Raw genomic sequence first — 20256 nt, 5'->3', positions numbered from 1 at the left:
CACAATTCAGTGATTTTCAGTGTATCCACAGAGTTTTGCAAACATCACCACTGTATAATTTTAGAATATTTCCGTTACCCCAAAAAAGAAACCCCAACCTCACAGTGAATTTCAGAATATTTTAAATGTCTGCTCCTTCAGTGTCACTTTTCAAATCTCATGCAAATTTTTCTCGTGGTCAACTATAACTTTGTACCCTATGGAGAAAGTAATTCTGGTTCTGGGAAACACACAGTTCCAGATTATTAAAAAAAAAAAACAAAAAAACAAAAAACCTCTTTTCAGCTGGGTGCAATAGCTCACCCCTGTAATTCCAGCACTTTGGGAGGCCGAGGTGGGTGGATCACCTGAGGTCAGGAGTTCACAACCAGCCTGGCCAACATGGTGAAACCCCATCTCTACTAAAAATACAAAAAAATTAGCCAGTTGTGGTGGCAGGTGCCTGTAATCCCAGCTACTCAGGAGGCTGAGGCAGGAGAATTGCTTGAACCCAGGAGGCGGAGGTTGCAGCAAGCCAGGACGGCGCCATTGCACTCCAGCCTGGGCAACAAGAGCAAAACTCTGTCTCAAAAAAAAAAAAAAAAAAAAACCCTTTTCATTAGCTGTCATTCTCTATTCTACCCTCCCCCAGTCCCTCACAACCACTAGTATGCTTTCTGTTTCTGTGAATTTGCCTTTTCTGGACATTTTATATAAGCAGATCATACAGTATGTGGCCTTTTATGTCTGACTTCTTTCACTTAGCATGATGTTTTCAAGGTTTATCTGTATTTTAGCACCCATCAGTATCTTTTTAATGACTAATTTTGCATTTTATGGATATATCACATTTTGTTTATCTGTTCATTGGTTGAAGGACATTGCATGGCAGAAATATTTTTAAAGCTCTGAAGTTCATAATTTCAAGTGATTGTTACTTTACTGTTTTAAACTTTTGACCTGGCATGGTGGCTCACGCCTGTAATCCCAGCACTTTGGGAGGCCAAGCTGGGTGGATCACCTGAGGTCAGGAGTTCGAGACCAGCCTGGCCAACATGGTGAAACTCTGTCTTTACTAAAAATACAAAATTTAGCCAAGCGTGGTGGGGGACACCTGTAATCCTAGCTACTTGGGAGGCTGAGGCAGGAAACTCTCTTGAACCCAGGAGGCGGAGGTTGCAGTGAGCCGAGGTCATGCCACTGCACTCCAGCCTGGGCAACAGAGCAAGACTCTGTCTCGAAAAAAAAAAAAAAAAAAGCACTTATTCTTTAGAAGCTTGGCATAATCACATACTAATTTTCAGTTGTATCATGGAGGCCAATAGTTTTGCAAAAGCAACATAATTGCTATATAAATATTTGCTAATAATGGAAATTCTAATTTTGGCATGTTGAATACCTGGTAAATCAGTAGTTTGATTTATATTTTCCTAAAGATACGTAGTGCGTAAACTAAGTACTCTCTCTAAACCAGCACTGTCCAGTAGATCTGATGGAAAGATGAAAATGTACAGTCTAGTACAGTAGCTGCATGACTGTTCAGCACTTGAAATATAGCTAATACTACCGAGCTACTGAATTTATGATTTTAATTTAACTTTTTTATTTATTTTTTTTGAGATGGAGTCTCACTCTGTCGCCCAGGCTGGAGTGCAGTGGCACGATCTTGGCTCACTGCAACCTCCTCCTCTCGGGTTCACGCCATTCTCCTCCCTCAGCCTCCCTAGTAGCTGGGACTATAGGCGCATGCCACCATGCCCAGCTATTTTTTTGTATTTTTAGTCGAGACAGGGTTTCACCATGTTAGCCAGGATGGCTTTGATATCCTGACCTTGTGATCCTCCCACCTCTGCCTCCCAAAGTACTGGGATTACCGGCACAAGCCACCACACTTGGCTTCTAATGTAACTTTTTTTTTTTTCTTTTAAGACAGAGTCTCGCTCTGTCACCCAGGCTGGAGTGCAGTGGCGCGATCTTGGCTCACTGCAAGCTCTGCCTCCCGGGTTCACACCATTCTCCTGCCTCTGCCTCCTGGGTTCACACCATTCTCCTGCCTCAGCCTCCTGAGTAGCTGGGACTACAGGCACACACCACCACGCCCAGCTAATTTTTTGTGTATTTTTAGTAGAGACGGGGTTTCACCGTGTTACCCAGGATGGTCTCACTCTGACCTCGTGATCCGCCCGCCTCGGCCTCCCAAAGTGCTGGGATTACAGTCGTGAGCCACCGCACCTGGCTAATTTAACTTTTAAAAGCTACACCTGGGCCAGGCACAGTGGCTCATGCCTATAATCCCAGCACTTTGGGAGGCCAAGGTGGGAGGATCACTTGAGGCCAGGAGTTCGAAGTTAATCTGGGCAACATAGCAAAACCCTGTTTCTACAAATAATTTAAAAATTAGTTAGGCATGCCTATAGTTCTAGCTAGTAGAACTTGTGCTTGAACTATAGTTCTAGCTACTAGGGAAGCTGAGGCAGGAAGATTGTTTGAGTCCACAACTTCAAGGCTGCAGTAAGCTATGATTGTGTCATTGCCCCCCAGCCTGGGTGACAGAGTGAGACCCCATTTCTAAAAACTATTCTTAAGAAAAGCTGCCGGCCGGGTGTGGTGGCTCATGCCTGTAATCCTAGCACTTTGGGAGGCCAAGGTGGAGATCACCCGAGGTCAGGAGTTCGAGACCAGCCTGACCAACATGGAGAAACCCCGTCTTTACTAAAAATACAAGTTTAACCAGGCATGGTGGCTCACACCTGTAATCCCAGCTACTCATGAGGCTGAGGCAGGGGAATCGCTTGAACCCAGGAGGCAGAGGTTGCAGTGAGCCAAGATCATGCCATTGCACTCCAGCCTGAGCAACAGAGTGAGACCTTGTCTCAAAGAAAAAAAGAAAAAGAAAGAAAAGCTGCCAATTTAAATTCCTGCTTAGCTTTTTCTAAGGTGCCCGATGAGAGGTAACAAATGGAGAATGCCCTGCGGCATGTAAGGGGAGGGGAGCTAGAAGAAAATCATGTCATCCACTTGGTATCTAATTGAGATCTAGATGGATCACAGATTTCTCCTTTGCGGTGAAACAGAAATTTTAGGGTGTTACCACTGCAGTGGGAACAGCCAAACAACCTTTTTTCTTTTGCAGTTTTCTTTTTCTTTTTTTTTGAGTTGGAGTCTTGCTCCTGTTGCCCAGGCTGGAGCGCAATGGTGCAATCTTGGCTCACTGCAACCTCTGCCTCCTGGATTTCAGTGATTCTCCTGTCTCAGCCTCCTGAGTAGCTGGGGTTACAGATGCCCGCCCCAACGTTCGGCTAATTTTTTGTATTTTTGGTAGAGATGGGGTATCGCCATATTGGCCTGGGTGGTCTCGAACTCCTGACCTCAGGTGATCTACCTGCCTCGGCCTCCCAAAGTGCTGGGATTATAGGCATGAGCCACCGCGCCTGGGCTGTTTCTCGGTTTTCTTACATCAAAAACTCATTTTCAGAGTAGACACCTTTTTCTTACTGCTTTTCACGGAATTTCGTTATCAGTTTTAGTTTGCAATATTAACTCTTTTTTTCTGGAGGGAAAATATGTATTAGAAGAGTATATAAAGTAACCATTTCTGGAGATTTTGGGATGGAAAGATAACAGATCTGACTTCTGTGTTAAGTCAGCCTTAAACACTTTTGTTTTCCCTGCTTTATTTAAAATTACTGTCTTTCAAAACCTGGAACCTTTTCTGTAGGTCAGTATTTATACAAAGAGAATTAGCAATATGAAACCTTGAGGGCCATCTGTGAGTTGCAAAGCAACACCTGTGGCTGTTACTAGCTGAGTAGCATAATCATAATTTGGAGTCATTTGACCTGACTACTAGGATTTTTCTTTTCCTAGTTCATCTACTTATATTCCTTCTTTATGAGTTTTAAGTCTCTTCTCATAATTTGTTGCCTCAGTTTCTTTTTTTCCTATAAAATTATAAACAGTAATACTATATTTGCTCCCTTAGTTTCTTTTTTTCCTATAAAATTATAAACAGTAATAATAGATTTGCTTCCTTCCTAAAAGTATAAACATTGAGGTATTTGTTAAGGATTTCATATTCCTTTCAATAAAAATATTCTAGGGAGGCAGTAGTGATAAAGAACATGGACTCAGGCCAGGCACAGTGACACATGCTTATAATCCCGGCCCTTTGGGAGGCCGAGGTGGGTGGATCACTTGAGGTCAGGAGTTCGAGACCAGGCCAGCCAACATGGTAAAACCCCGTCTTTACTAAAAATGCAAAAAATTAGCCAGGCATGGTGGCAGGCACCTGTAATCCTAGCTACTTGGGAGGCTGAGGCAGGAGAATAGCTTGAACCTGGGAGGCGGAGATTGCAGTGAGCCGAGATCGCGCCATTGCACTCCAGCCTGGGCAACAGAGCGAGACTCAGTCTTTCTTTTTTGAGACAAGGTCTTGCTTGGTCATGAGGCTGGAGTACGGTGACAGAATCATGGCTCACTGCTGCCTCAACCTCCTGGGCTCAACCAATTCTCCTACCTCAGCCTCCTGAGTAGCTGGGACTACAGTTGTGCACCACCATGCCCAGCTAATTTTTTAAAAAGTTTTTTGTAGGTCAGGTACAGTGGCTTATGCCTGTAATCCCAGCATTTTGGGAGGCTGAGGCAGGAGGATTGTGTGAGCCCAGGAGTTCAAGATCAGCCTGGGCAACATAGCAAGACCCTGTCTCTTAAAAAAAAAGTTTTATGAGCTAGATGTGGCAAACACCTCTAGTCCCAGCTGTTCAAGAGGCTGAGGTGGGAGGATCATGTGAGTCTAGGACTTCAAGGACCACCTGGGCAACATAGCAAGACCCCATCTCTAAAGTATGAAAATACAATACTTTATGATCAGTAGAATCATATTTTCAGATAACTACATCTTTTTATGGGTGGATTTTTAAATTTTTTTTTTTTTTTTTGAGATGGAGTCTCACTCTGTTGCCCAGGCTGGAGTGCAGTGGCGCTATCTCGGCTCACTGCAGGCTCTGCTCCCCGGGTTCATGCCTTTCTCCTGTCTCAGCCTCCCGAGCAACTGGGACTACAGGCGCCCGCCACCACGCCCAGCTGATTTTTTATATTTTTAGTAGAGACAGGGTTTCACCGTGTTAGCCAGGATGGTCTCGATCTCCTGACCTCGTGATCCGCTCACCCTGTTAGCCAGGATGGTCTTGATCTCCTGACCTCGTGATCCGCCCGTCTTGGCCTCCCAAAGTGCTGGGATTTAAAATTTTTTATCAGAAAAATTTGTATTACTTAAATGGCTGGCTGTAATAGGTAGATTAATTTCATATTACTAAAATCACAGGCTGGGCGCAGTGGCTCACACCTGTAATACCAGCACTTTGGGAGGCCAAGGCAGGCAGATCACGAGGTCAGGAGATCGCAACCATCCTGACTAACATGGTGAAACCCCGTCTCTACTGAAAAAATACAAAAAAATTAGCTGGGTGTGGTGGTGGGCGCCTGTAGTCCCAGCTACTTGGGAGGCTGAGGCAGGAGAATGGCGTGAACCCAGGAGGCAGAGCTTGCGGTGGGCAGAGATTGCGCCACTGCACTCCAGCCTGGGTGACTGAGCAAGACTCTGTCTCAAAAAAAAATAAAAATAAAAAATAAAATCACAAGACTGTTTACTTGATTATTTATTTATTTATTTAGTGAGACAGAGTTTTGCTCTTTTGTCCAGGCTGGAGTGAAGTGGCGCGCTCTTGGCTCACTGCAACCTCTGCCTGCCCCAGGTTCAAATGATTCTTCTGCCTCAGCCTCCGGAGTAGCTGGGATTACAGGTGCATGCCACCATGCCCGGCTAATTTTTGTATTTTTAGTAGAGATGGGGTTTCACAATCTTGGCCAGACTGGTCTACTTGATAATTTTTAAAGAGACTCACCTAATTTTCTTACATTTTGTTTTTGTAGGTAATTTTAACCAATCAGATGACAACAAAGATTGATAGAAATCAGGCCTTGCTTGTTCCTGCATTAGGTGGGTAATTAATCAGATAAACATTTTAGTTTATCACAGTTTTTCTTATCTCTTTCATTTGATTCTCATTGAGTACTATAAGCTTCATGAAAGCAGACTGTATTTGTCTTGTTCACTGGTTAATCTTAGCACTAAGCACAGTACCCTTAGATACTGATTGTTCCTTTTAGTTATTTAACATTTATTGAGTGGCCAGACACAGTGTCCCACACCTGTAATCCCAACACCTTGGGAGGCCGAGGCGGATCACTTGAGGCCAGGAGTTCAAGACCAGCCTGGCCAATACGGTGAAACCCCATCTCTACTAAAAATACAAAAAATTAGCCGGGCATGGTGGCACACACTTGTAATCCCACCTACTTGGGAGGCTGAGGAGTGAGAATTGCTTGAACTTGGGAGGCGCAGGCTGCAGTGAGCTGGGATCGTGCATCTGCACTCCAGCCTGGGGGACAGAGTAAGACTCTCTCAAAAAAATGCATATCTACTGTCTGGCAACTGTTGTGTCAAAGATTCTTGCCCCCAGGGAGTTCACAGTGTTAGGGAGAAGGAAGGGTGAATCCACTTAAATACAAATCACACTACAGTGAATATCGTGGTTTTGTTAGAATGTAGTGCTTCAAGATTTATTTCCACTAAAATCTTAAAGAATATTCTACCAGAGTTTTGACCAGGTACGGTGGCTCATGCCTGTAATCCCAGCACTTTGGGAGGCTGAGGCGGGTGGATCACCTGAGGTCGGGAGTTTGAGAGCAGCCTGACCAACATGGAGAAACCCCATCTCTACTAAAAATACAAAATTAGATGGGCGTGGTGGCACATTCCTGTAATCCCAGCTACTTGGGAGGCTGAGGCAGGAGAATCGCTTGAACCTGGGGGGCAGAGGTTGCAGTAAGCCACGGTCGCGCCATTGCACTCCAGCCTGGGCAACAAGAGTGAAACTCTGTCTCAAAAAAAAAAAAAAAATGTATCTGCCCTTGACTAGTTTTCAACTAATGGCATAGATCATTCTATAAACAGATAATGTAGTAAAGGTTACAATAGAAGGTATAGGGTACTGTACAAAGGACAGATTCTAACCTGGCCCAGGTGAGCAGGATGAAAAGGAGGAAGGTTAGGGAAGGGAGTGTAATAGTCTCTCATGTTTCTTCCAGCTGTTTTTGTCATTTTCTATCACTCACTCAAGCAAGAGCTTCCTAATGTTTGGATCCACTCAGGGGTAGTCAAACTCAGCCTTTCTCAAACTCATGCCCTCAGCACACTATGATAAATCAGAAAGCAAATTTATAAATTTAGTGAGAATTACAGTTGTCAAGCAGAATGAAGTTTATGTTTTCTAGTCAGTTTATTTTCTTCCCAGATACCAGAAAGTTGGGAAAGCAGGGGTTCAGAGTTGGTAAGCAGAGAAGCAAATAAATGGAAATGGATGCCCTCAGGAATATTATGCTTAAGTTGTGATAATTCTGATGCCCTCCTTGCTTTACTAGCAGAACGCCCTTTACCTTGGATATTGCTAGGATATTGTTCAATAGAATGGTCAGTTATGATAGAAGTGTTCTATGTCTGTGCTCTTCAGTACAGTAGCCCTTGCTACATGTGGCTATTGAGGCATTTAAAATGTGGCTAATGCAGCTGTGGAATGGAATGTTTAATTGAATTTTACTTAAATTTAAATTGCACATGTGGCAAGTGACTGCCCTGTTGTGTAGTGCAGCACTGGATAAACATAACTTCTGTGTTCTAGACTCCAATCCCACCATTAGCTTTCTGTTTTTGACAGTGTTTCCTGGTATGATAGGTCACTGCTCATTTTACATTACTATCAGTTTAGTTTCCTTTATATTTCAGAGGCTCCCTAATCCCTTAAAGAGATTTAAAAATCAACGTAGACCACTTCTGTATGAAAATAAGATGGCTGAATTTGCTTTGATTGGAATTAGGAACTGGCCCTCTCTTTGCTAGTTCTGGAATTTGGCCAGGATGCACATCAAAATCTCTTTCCTACCCTCCTGATTTGCCTCATGCAAACTTTGTTGCTGTGTCTGTTCTTTGGTCTTCTATTGCTGTGTCTCAGCTTTAGATTATATGTCTTGCGTAGAAATGGATCATCAGAATGCAACAGGCAGAAGACTTAGAATTGCAAATCTGTAGGGTAATGACAAACCCTTTGAGCTGAGTGGGACTGAAAAGTAACCTAACATATAACCTATTAGATGAAGATTTTCAGTGCTGGACACATAAATTGCTGAGTTCAACTGCCCTCTTTGCCCTCCAAATCTAGCATAAAATAAATTGGTGATCTCAGGCCAGTTTCACACCTAATATGACTAATAATAAAAGTCTTGTGTTTCAGGAGCTCAGTTTGTCCAAACCTGAGCCCATCATCTCTACCTCACAAATTATATCCACCTTTTCATTTCCTTGCACTGTGTCTGCATGATATGATAATACTCCCAAGCACTATTGCTTAAATCTTGAGTTACACTTAATGCTTTTTTTTTTTGGTCTTTTTTCTTTTTAATGTGAAATAGAATATACAAATGAAAATGTATATTTAGAAGAACAATAATAAATGTCCAGGTGCCCATTGCTCAGACTGACAAATGGAACATTACTACCCCCCAGGAGCCTCGTATGCTCTCCCCCCAAGAGGCAACCACTATCCCGAATTTTGTGTAATTGTCACCTAGCTTTTATAGATTTTACTGTCTGTGTATCCCCAATAGTTGCTTATTTATAGCCTTTATATAAATAGAATAATACTATATGTGACTGACAACTTTTGCTCATTATTATTTTTTGATTCATCCATGTTGATGTGTGACACTGTAGTTCATTTCGATGACATGAATATGCCACAACTTAATTATATATTCTGTTGATGTCAAAAAAAAAAAAAAAAGAATATTCTACCAGAGTTTTTACTTTTCTTCTGGAGGTCAGAAATACGTTAGGCTTGATGATATGGAAAATTGAGACATATATGGACTCAGACAATAAAGTTTTCTAAAAGCAAATAGAGAATAATGATTTGCAGTATTTCCCTAGATAGGTAAAAACCTTGTAATCTCAGGATATTACTCATTTTCCAGGTTTTTTGGAAGCAAGTATACTTTTGTTATGTTAAATTAATAAAGTAAGATTATATTTGATCAGGGGCATTCTGAGAAATGTATAACCAAGTCAGTAAGGCCATATACAGTTACTATGTTTTTTACTCTCAGGGGAAAGTTGGGGACATGCTGCTACAATACGGCTAATCTTTCATTGGGACCGAAAGCAAAGGTCAGTACAGAAACAAGTTAATAACTCCGAATATTGGGTTAATTATACTGAATGAACACTTACAGGTTTCTTAGAGCTAGTCCTGTGGATGAGATATACAGTGACCCATGAAGTGACACTTTTGTTGCCTTGTCTGATATCACCTAGAGCAAACATAGAAATGTGTTGTTATTACTGCATATTTAGCTATATAGGAAATTCTCTGGAATATTTAAATGATGGGGAGCATGCACCTGAAATGAGTAGGTGGCCAAGGAATGCCATTTTCTAAAGCTCTTCGAAATAATTTATTAGCCATGTAGAAGGAGGTGAGTACTCTGTGTTCCTGGAAGAGATTGAAAAAAAAAGAATAAAATCAGGACAAAAGGAAAATTGTTGAGGTTACCTTTAAAATTAATTTATTTGGAACATACGATGGTTTCTCTTATTTGCTTAGTATATTTCTTGTATGAAATTGTGTCTGTTTTTTTTTATTTTGTATTTTGCTGTCCAGCTTTTATTATCCAGTTACTTACCTGCATTTCACAAGTATTGTTCTTTAAAAGTATGGCAGCATGAAATCTTTGTATTTGTTTTTAAAGCTGCTGAGCAAGTGAACAAACCAGCTTTTATTTTCTTGAAAATAGACCATTGAAAGCTGTGAAGTCTTTTCTACACTTCTAGAAAATGTCAGATTTATGCTAGCCTCTTTGCTTTGTGATTAATTGGTATAACCTAGAGGTCTTGGTTTGGAAATGCTCTAATAAAGGGAGAAATTAAAATGGCATGTGGGCAAAGATGGAATAAAAGGTCACTAAAATACATATTGGGCCTAGCCAGTGAAAATGTCTATTTTTTAATCTATATTTCTTTGTTGTTCTACAAACTGAAAAAAATCCTGCCTGACCAAGTTAGGTTTTACGGACCTGAAGCTCATAACAGAATGACTACACTTCTGTATATATCTTTTGCAACTGATCGTGCAGTTTGGGTCTTCTTTAAAAATGGTATTTGCGAAGAGCTCAGGTAATGTTTTTTTCCCCCACAATACATAGTGCTTTACTATTGACTATCTCCCCCTAATTTAAACACATTTTTTACTCTAAACCGGTATGACTGGTAAATCCTCCCCCTAATTTTTTTTCTATGATCACAATTTAAGATAGTTCCTCCTAGTTTTGTAAGTAAGTTGCTGTATACTAGAGTCACAAAAGGAGTAATTTACTTGGCACCAAACCTTATTGTAAAGATTTGGCAACAGTTCTCCAGCTGTCTTTTGAACATATTGGTTATACTTTCCCAGTTTTAGGTTATTCTGTAAAGCACATTCCATCATTTATTTTTTCATAGGAATTACGCCTGAGTTAGTATACAGTAGTCTTCTTCAGACTATAATTAAATATTCACTAATAAAATGCATTTAAGAAGAAAAATAATAGGAACAGAGCAAGATATTTCATCTTTTTATGAACTCAACAGGAGGAAAAGTTTGCCTTCTTTGTCAAGTTCTATAAGTTAGCATTGATAAGTTACCCAAGAGATCAGAAAATCACGCTTACCATGAGTTAGCCATTGTATGAATTCACCTTCTTACAAATCCTTCCCAAGAAATTAGAAACTAAAGTACATGGCCGGATGCAGTGGCTCACACCTGTAATCTCATCACTTTGGGAGGCTGAGGTAGGTGGATCATGAGGTCAAGAGATCAAGACCATCCTGGCCAACATGGTGAAACCCCATCTCTACTAAAAATAAAAAATTAGCTGGGCGTGATGGCACACGCCTTTAGTCCCAGCTACTCAGGAGGCTGAGGCAGGAGAATCACTTGAACCCAGGAGGCGGAGGTTGCAGTGAGCCAAGATTGTGCCACTGCCCTCCAGCCTGGTTACAGAGTGAGACTCCGTCCACCCCCTGCAAAAAAAAAAAAAACAAGAAAATGTTGTACAACACCAACACTGAATATAGATAGATTGGGGGAAATCTGCTGTTCTATAATATTTTTTCTACATCTCATAAGATCATTTTTTTAATTCTTATTTTTATTTTATTTATTTTTCATACTCTCATTTTAGTGAGTGCTTGCTTGTGCTAGGTATTTTACTAGGCACTTTAAATATAACATTTCAGATAATCTTTTCAATAATTATTTGCAGAATGTATACCTATTATTATTAAAAGAAAACCAAGGCCCAGAAAGGTTAACTGAATAAGTAGTAAATAATAGCTACTATTTATTGAATATTTCTTAACTGTCCTTTATTGTGCAAAGCACTGTATGTATAGATGTATACATATATACGTGTATGTATAGATGTGTATATGTATAGATTGTATATGTATAGATGTATATACGTATAGATGTATATACATGTATATATGTGTATACGTATAGATGTATATACATATGTATATATGTGTATACATATAGATGTATATACGTATATACGTAGATGTATATACGTGTATACGTATAGATGTATATACGTGTATACGTATAGATGTATATACGTGTATACGTATAGATGTATATACGTGTATACGTATAGATGTATATACGTGTATACGTATAGATGTATATACGTGTATACGTATAGATGTATATACGTATACGTATAGATGTATATACGTGTATACGTATGTATATGTGTGTGTATATATGTAATTTCATGTTATTTTCCACGTAAATCTTTGAAATAGTGTTAACCAGATGAGATCGGGCACGTTCAGGGTGGTATGGCTGTAGACTGAAAATAGTATTATCTACATTTTATAGCTGACTTTATAAACTTTTTTATTTTTTTTGAGACGGAGTCTCGCTCTGTCACCCAGGCTGGAGTGCAGTGGCGCGATCTCGGCTCACTGCAAGCTCTGCCTCCCAGGTTCACGCCATTCTCCTGCTTCAGCCTCCCAAGTAGCTGGTACTACAGGCGCCTGCCACCATGCCCAGCTAATTTTTTGTATTTTTAGTAGAGACGGGGTTTCACCGTGTTAGCCAGGATGGTCTCGATCTTCTGACCTCGTGATCCACCCGCCTCGGCCTCCCAAAGTGCTGGGATTACAGGCAAGAGCCACCGCACCCGGCCTTATAAACTTTTTTTTTTTTTTTTTGAGAGGGAGTTTTGCTCTTTTTGCCCAGGCTGGGGTGCAATGGCGAGATCTTGGCTCACTTCAACCTCCACCTCCTGGGGTCAAGTGATTCTCTTGTCTCAGCCTGCTGAGTAGCTGGGATTGTAGGCGCCTGCCACCACACCTTGCTAATTTTGTATTTTTAGTAGAGATGAGATTTCACTATGTTGGCCAGGCTGGTCTTGAACTCCTGACCTCAGGTGACCTGCCCACCTCAGCCTCTCAAAGTGCTGGGATTACAGGCGTGAGCCACTGCACTCAGCCATAGCTGACTTTATAATAGAGTTCATTTCTTTTCTTCTATAATAACTGTTTCTAGAAGGTAATTGTAGTATTGTGTTGATTGCCAGCCAATCTGAATATGTAGCTTACTCCTTTTTTTAGGTAAAATCTTTTTTCTTCAAACTTTTTTTTTTCAGGCTGTGGATATATGATAAATAATGTACATACTTTATGTAATCAAAATAAATTGACCTCATTTAATAGCATTAAAGTAGTTTTGTTCTTTATCATTTGAAACCTGACATCTTTAAGTTGTTAAAGTTGCATGAGCTTGAGCCCAGAAGTTGGAGAACAGCCTGGCCGAAATGGCAAGACACCACCTCTATAAATAATAAAAAATTAGCCAGGTGTGGTGGTGCACACCTATAGTTCTAGCTGTTTGGGAAGCCAGAGTTGGGAAAATCACTTGAGCCCAGGAAGTCAGGGTGGCAGTGAGCTATGATTGAGCTATTATACTTCAGGCTGGGCCGCAAAATGGGACCCCATCTCTAAGATATTAAAAAAAAAAAAAAGTTACATGAGGCCGGGCGCAGTGGCTGACACCTGTAATCCCAGCACTTTGGGAGGCCAAGGCAGGTGGATCACCTGAGGTTGGGAGTTCTGGACCAGCCTGGCCAATATGGGGAAACTGTGTCTCTACTAAAAATACAAAAAAATTAGCCAGGCATGGTGGCGGGCACCTGTAATCCCAACTACTCAGGAGGCTGAGGTAGGAGAATCACTTGAACCCAGGAGGCAGAGGTTGCAGTGAGCCAAGATTGCACCACTGCGCTCCAGCCTGGGCAGCAGAGTAAGACTCTGTCTCAAAAAAAAAAAAGTTGCATGAAATTTTGTATGCTTTATGCTTTTTAAATTTTAGTTTATTTTAAAAGGATGGAAATAGAAATTCATATCAGGGAAAAATAGTTATAAAAATGAACATTTTTCATGTGGAGAGGAAGCTAAAAATCTTTTTTTTTTTTTTTTGAGACAGGATCTCACTCTGTTGTCCAGACTAGAGTGCAGTGGTGCAATCTCAGCTTACTGCAACCTCAACCTCCTGGGCTCAAGCAGTCCTCCCACCTCAGCCTCCCAAGTAGCTGGGACCACAGGCATGTACCACCACACCCAGCTAATTTTTGTAATTTTTGTAGAGATGGGTTTTTGCCGTGTTGCCCAGGCTGGCCTTGAACTCCTAAACTCAGTCAGTCCACCTACCTCGGCCTCCTAAAGTACTGGGATTATAGGCGTGAGCCACAGCACCCGTCCAGAAACTAAAAATCTTGAATAGCCAAATTATATTGGGCATTTAACTTAGGTGTGCTGTCTCATGCCCCAGCCCCTGTCCTTCACCAGTAACACCTGATTTTTACCCTTAGACTAATGATGGAATAATATTCCAACAGTTATTAAAAGAAATACTTTTGTCTATGTCCTTATGTGAGTTTTCCTCCAATTTGCATATTCATGGTTATATGAGGCCAAGATTATTCAGAATTACACTACTCTTTGCCAAGACGATCTGGTGGTAGAGTGGAGTAATAAATCAACACCCCCACACAGTGTTTCATGTGTGTGCTCAGTTTTAGAGCACAAATTGTGCTTCTGTCTTATTTCTTCCTGACCCAAACTATGTAGTTCAGCCATATGTTAAGCTACATCTCAGCTGGGGCCATGAGCCAAGTGATTCTTTGGTTTAGTTTTCATTTTAAAAGATCTCTAAAGAGACATGATGCATAAAAGTGGTATTTTTACCTAGAAATTTGAGGATGATTTTTTTGTTTTGTTTGGTTTGGTTTGGTTTTTGAGACGGAGTTTTGCTTTTGTTGCCCAGGCTGGAGTGCAATGGAGCAATCTCAGCTCACTACAACCTCGGCCTCCCGGGTTCAATCGATTCTTCTGCCTTGGCCTCCCGAGTAGCTGGGATTACAGGCATGCACCACCACACCTGGCTAATTTTTTGTATTTTTAGTTGAGATGGGGTTTCTCCATGTTGGTTAGGCTGGCCTTGAATTCTCGACCTCAGGTGATCCACCTCGGCCTCCCAAAGGGCTGGGATTACAGGTGTGAGCCACCGCGCCCGGCCTGAGGATGATTTTCAACCTGAATAATTAATGCCCCTTTGACTTTAGGATTCTTTTTTTGTTTTGTTTTGTTTTTTGAGATGGAGTCTCACTCTGTCACCCAGGCTGGAGTGCAGTGGCGCCATATCGGCTCCCTGCAACCTCCGCCTCCCTAATTCAAGTGATTCTCTTGCCTCAGCCTCCCAAGTAGCTGGGATTATAGGCATGCGCCACCACACTTGGCTAACTTTTGTATTTTTAGTAGAGACAGGGTTTCACCATTTTGACCAGGCTGGTCTCGAATGCCTGACCTCAAGTGACCTGCCCACCTCAGCCTCCCAAAGTGCTGGATTATAGACATGAGCCACTGCGCCCGGCCGACTTTAGGATTCTTAACAAGCATGTAAATGCTTCTTAAAAGCTTTTCACTTTTTAATAATTTCCTCAGGATAGATGTACTAGGCACCTTTTTTGGACATACTGTTGATATGAGATGATTTAGATACCAATTTTTCAGAAGGTTAGCTGATTTTCGTCATTCAAAAAATGACTTCCTTAATAAGGCAGGTTAAAATACACCTTGCCTCTCTTTTTCTGTGAATTTTTGCATTAAAGATAGATTATCAACCCTAGGGAATTATAAAAGTTTATAATTCCACTCGACACAGCTATTCTTTTTTTTTTTTTTTTTTTTTTTTTGAGATGGAGTCTCGCCCTGTCGCCCAGGCTGGAGTGCAGAGGCACGTTCTCGGCTCACTGCAACCTCCACCTCCCCGGTTCAAACGATTCTCCTACCTCAGCCTCCTCAGTAGCTGGGATTACAGGTGCGTGCCACCACGCCCAGCTAATTTTTTTTTTTTTGTATCTTTAGTAGAGATGGGGGTTTCACCGTGTTGGCCAGGCTGGTCTTGAACTCCTGACCTCGTGATCTGCCTGCCTCAGCCTCCCAAAGTGCTGGGATTACAGGCGTGAGCCACCGTGCCCAGCCTCAACATAGCTATTCTTGTATTACATATTACTTAGCAATTATTTTATTTATGTTTAAAGTTGCAATTACGGAGTATAGAACATTTTGGATTCTGCTGTATTTTGGTCTGTGTTTTTCTTTTGAATTGTGTCTAAGAAGAGGGGCAATTTCAAAATTAAGAGAGTAACAGATCATAGCCAAAATGTCCTTTTTGAATTGTCTTTGAAAACAAATCATTCTATTTTGTGTAAGTAAATGACCCTTATAACTCTGAGAATCTTATTTTCCTCTAGGTTAGAATCTGTATTTTTTAGATCAGTTTTATTACATTGTGCTAAAACATGTATATAACATAAAATTTACCATTTTATGTTTACATATAGTTCACTGGCATTAGGTACATTCATATTGTGCAGCCATCATCATCCATTTTCAGACCTTTTTCATCTTCCCAATACTGAAACTCTGTACCCATTAAATGCTAACTCATTCTTTTTTACCCCCAGCCCCTGACAATCACCATTCTACCTTCTGTCTCTGAATTTTACTCCTCTAGCAACCCCATATAATTGGAATCATATAATACTTGTTCTGATGTGACTGGCTTATTTCACTTAGTATAATGTCTTCAAGGCTCATTTATGTTGTAGCATGTGTCAGAATTTTCTTCCTTAAGTCTGCATATTTCATTGTATGTACATACCACATTTTGTTTATTCATCTGTGGATGCACACTTGGGTTGCTTCTACCTTCTGGCTATTGTGAATAAGTTACAGTGTATCAGTTTTAAAGTAATTCTTAAAAGCAGTTTTTTTTTTTTTTTTTTGAGATGGAGTTTCACTCTTTTTGCCCAGGCTGGAGTGCAATGGCATGATCTCAGCTCACCGCAACCTCTGCCTCGCAGGTTCAAGCGATTCTCCTGCCTCAGCCTCCCGAGTAGCTGGGATTACAGGCATGCGCCACCACACCCGGCTAATTTTGTATTTTTAGTAGAGATGGGGTTTCTCCATGTTGGTCAGGCTGGTCTCGAACTCCCGACCTCAAGTGATCTGCCTGCCTTGGCCTCCCAAAGTGCTGGGATTGCAGGCGTGAGCCACCGCGCCCAGCCAAAAAGCAGTCTTAAAGGTTTTGTTTATATTTGTTGCTGTTACAGTACTTGAATATAGTTAATAAGAGCTTAGAATTTTATTTCTCAGCTACTTTTAGCTTTCAGTTTTATATTAATTGTATAAGACATAATAAAATCCCACCTAAGCAGATCTTGTTCTGTCATGACTTATTTTTGGGACATAATCATTTTATATTATTATTTTTGTAGAGATGGGGGTCTCACTATGTTGCCCAGGACGGCTTGAAACTCCTGGTCTCAAGTGATCCTCATGCCTTGCCCTCCTAAAGAGCTGGGATTACAGACATGAGCCACCATGCCTGGGTGCATCATTTTAAAACAATGTCTTCCTAGCTATTTTTATTGGGTGTAATATGAGCAAGTGTTTCTCATTTGTAGTATAAGAAATTATCATAATTCTTCAGCAATAATTAAAAAAACATGATTACTGCAGACAGTTTGGAAAATATAAGCAAGCAACCTTTACCTTGTGATAACAGCTATTAACTTCTTGATTGTAGTCTTCTATCAATTTTTTTAGATGTGTGTATACATACTTATAAATATGGGATAATACAGTATAACTATTATTTAGTATATTGTTAATACTTTCCTATCTCATTGAATATTTTCTTCCACCTTTAGTTTTTAGCATAAGTAATATCTCATCATATGTAAAATAATTTATTTGAATCAGTCATTGGACTTTTAGGTTGCTTTAAAATTTCATATAAACTCTGTTATATACATACAGGTAATTTGAAGGATGTATTTTTAATATTTCTCTCCTTTTTGTGTTCTTAGAGAAAAAATAGAATTATTAATATAATAAACCTATACATTTAAATAATGAGTTTGGTCATCTGAACTTTTAATTAATTAAGTTCATGTGTTTGTATGTATTTATTCTTTTTCTTTAAGCAGGTTGGCAACATTGTACAAGTCACCCAGCCAGAAGGAATGCACAGTACTGTTTCAAATCAAAGTCAGTATTATTTGATTAGAGTGGGATTTTGATATTGATGGGCGGTAATTATCTAAAGAGAGAATTTACAACTTGCTTCTGTTAACTTCTGTAGGCAGCAAGCATATTTGAGGACAGCTTTTGATGCTTAGAACATTGTGCCCAAAATAGTAGTATATACAGAATATTGTAGTCACAAATGGACTGAAATTTATTCTTAAGAACAGAGGAAATACTTATTTTGGGGTAGTGTGTTCCATGCCATATGTAATGTCAGGATATTAAAAATCTTTAAAGTGAAAGTTGTTGAAGATTTCCAGAAAAGAAAAAATACTAACATTACTTATTTTGGTCTGTAGGTATTATAGATCTATTGTAGCACCAAATATAGCCCACTTTAAGATGTTAATTCTTCTGTGAATTTACATCATAGAACACACATTTTTTGGCTGAAATATGCATATTTATCAATAGTGTTGAGCCAAATATATTTTTGGCATCTCTTTTTTTTTGAGATGGAGTCTCTCTGCGTCGCCCAGGCTGGAGTGCAGCGGTGCAATCTTGGCTCACTGCAGCCTCCGCCCTACTGGTTTAAGCAATTCTCCTGCCTCAGCCTCCCTAGTAGCTGGGATTATAGGCGTGTGCTACCACGCCTGGCTAATTTTTGTGTTTTTAGTAGAGATGGGGTTTCGCCATGTTGGCCAGACTAGTCTCAAACTCCTGACCTCAAGTGATCCGCCCTTCTCAGCCTTCCAAAATTCTGGGATTACAGGTGTGAGCCACCGAGCCCGGCTTTATCTCATTTTTATAAGGACAAAAACAGAAATAGAGATTCTGAAACTGAATTATCCACTTAGTCTTTGCACTACCCAGGTGTACTTGAAATATCCTAGTTGGGGAAAAAAAAGAGAGAGAAATATCATAGTTGGAAAACTTTAGAGTATTTAATTATGAAAATAAATCTGTAAAGTACCTAAGTCTTAGGTTATTTCCTTTTACTTCTTCTAACAAAGCTATCGTAAAGTTTGTTAGGATTGACCTTTAGAGAACATTTTTATAATGCAATGTTATTTCTGTGTGTGTTTATGTAAGGGTATAAATAAGTATATATAAAATACTCTTAATATAGCCCGGGCTTAGGCACGTATCCATGAGGTTTATCCTCTTCATTCACAGTGGTTGATAAATTTCTATCTCAAGAACTTTCTTTTTTTTTGAGACGAAGTCTCGCTCTTTCGCCCAGGCTAGAGTGTAGTGGCACGATCTCGGCTCACTGCAACCTCTGCCTCCCAGGTTCAAGCGATTCTCCTGCCTCAGCCTCCAGAGTAGCTGGGACTAGAGGTGTGTGCCACCATGCCCAGCTAATTTTTATATTTTTGGTAGAGATAGGGGTCACTATGTTGGCCAGGCTGGTCTTGAACTCCTGACCTCGTGATCTGCCCACCTCAGCCTCCCAAAGTGCTGGGATTACAGGTGTGAGCCACTGCGCCTGGCCCTAGAATAAAGTAGCTTTCTTATTAGTTACTTAAAAATATTTCTAAGATCAGTCTTCAAATGTTCTTAAAGCATATTTGTATATATATTTTTTATCTTTCAGCCTCAGGGATTTAGAGATACTGTTGTTACTTCTGCATGTTCATTGCAAACAGAAGGTTCCTTGAGCACCCGGAAACGGTCACGAGACCCAGAGGAAGAATTATAACCCAGAAACAAATCTCAAAGTGTACAAATTTATTGATGTTGTGAAATCAATGTGTACAAGTGGACTTGTTACTTTAAAGTATAAATAAACACACTATGGCATGAATGAATCCAGATTATATGAAGTGAATGGGAAAAATACCTAAATATGATTCTGTGAAAGTTTTTCTAAAGCAGTATTCTGCAATTATATTTTACCCTGTTTTCATTTTCAGTAACATTCAGTAGAGATGATTATTATATTTCACAAATGTGGAAAGCTGATCTTGTATGGCCAGTCTGAATTTACCATTCAGACTGTTTTCACCCCTTTCTTTCCCAGTTGCCTATAAAATCTTAGGAAGAAACATATCATATTCTTATTGTGGGTTTTTTTTTTTTTTTTTTTTGAAAATGGATTCTCGCTCTGTAGTCCAGGCTGGAGTGCAATGGCGCAATCTCTGCTCACTGCAACCTCCGCCTCCCAGGTTCAAGCAATTCATCTGCCTCAGCCTCCCGAGTAGCTGGGGTTACAGGCACCTGCCATCGTGCCTGGCTAATTTTTTTGTGTTTTTGTAGAGACAGAGTTTTACCATGTTGGCCAAGCTGGTCTTGAACTCCTGACCTCAGGTGATCTGCCTGCCCCTGCCTCCCAAAGTGCTGGGATTACAGTCGTGAGCCACTGTGCCCAGCCATGTTCTTTTTAAATGTAAATTTGATAATTCTTTAAAATTACCCGCTTTTATAATTATAAAAGAGAAGCCAACACCATGAGTCAGCATATTATTCTGTTCAGTTTTATAGGTAAGATACAAATTTTAGGTGACCAAACTGATTTTAGTGACCTC

General features: G+C 40.3%; 1 protein-coding gene across 2 annotated transcripts in view; it reads left to right on the top strand.

Moving 5' to 3' along the window:
- The window catches only part of RAD51C (RAD51 paralog C), a 41999-nt gene extending 22460 nt beyond the window's left edge, over positions 1 to 19539 (top strand). The window contains exons 6-10 of one of the 2 annotated variants that reach the window (XM_055386754.2): positions 5911 to 5977; positions 9199 to 9259; positions 10154 to 10264; positions 17686 to 17749; positions 19326 to 19539. In XM_055386754.2, the coding sequence (XP_055242729.1) occupies positions 5911 to 5977; positions 9199 to 9259; positions 10154 to 10264; positions 17686 to 17749; positions 19326 to 19430 (408 nt within the window). In that variant the 3' untranslated portion in view covers positions 19431 to 19539. The remainder of the gene's footprint in view (positions 1 to 5910; positions 5978 to 9198; positions 9260 to 10153; positions 10265 to 17685; positions 17750 to 19325) is intronic. The other variant, XM_031011705.3, reaches the window with a different exon arrangement.
- Positions 19540 to 20256: the final 717 nt, after the last annotated feature.

The sequence above is a fragment of the Gorilla gorilla genome, chromosome 4, assembly GCF_029281585.2.
Source record: "Gorilla gorilla gorilla isolate KB3781 chromosome 4, NHGRI_mGorGor1-v2.1_pri, whole genome shotgun sequence".
NCBI lineage: Eukaryota > Metazoa > Chordata > Mammalia > Primates > Hominidae > Gorilla > Gorilla gorilla.
This window is presented reverse-complemented; position numbering and strand designations above follow the sequence as displayed.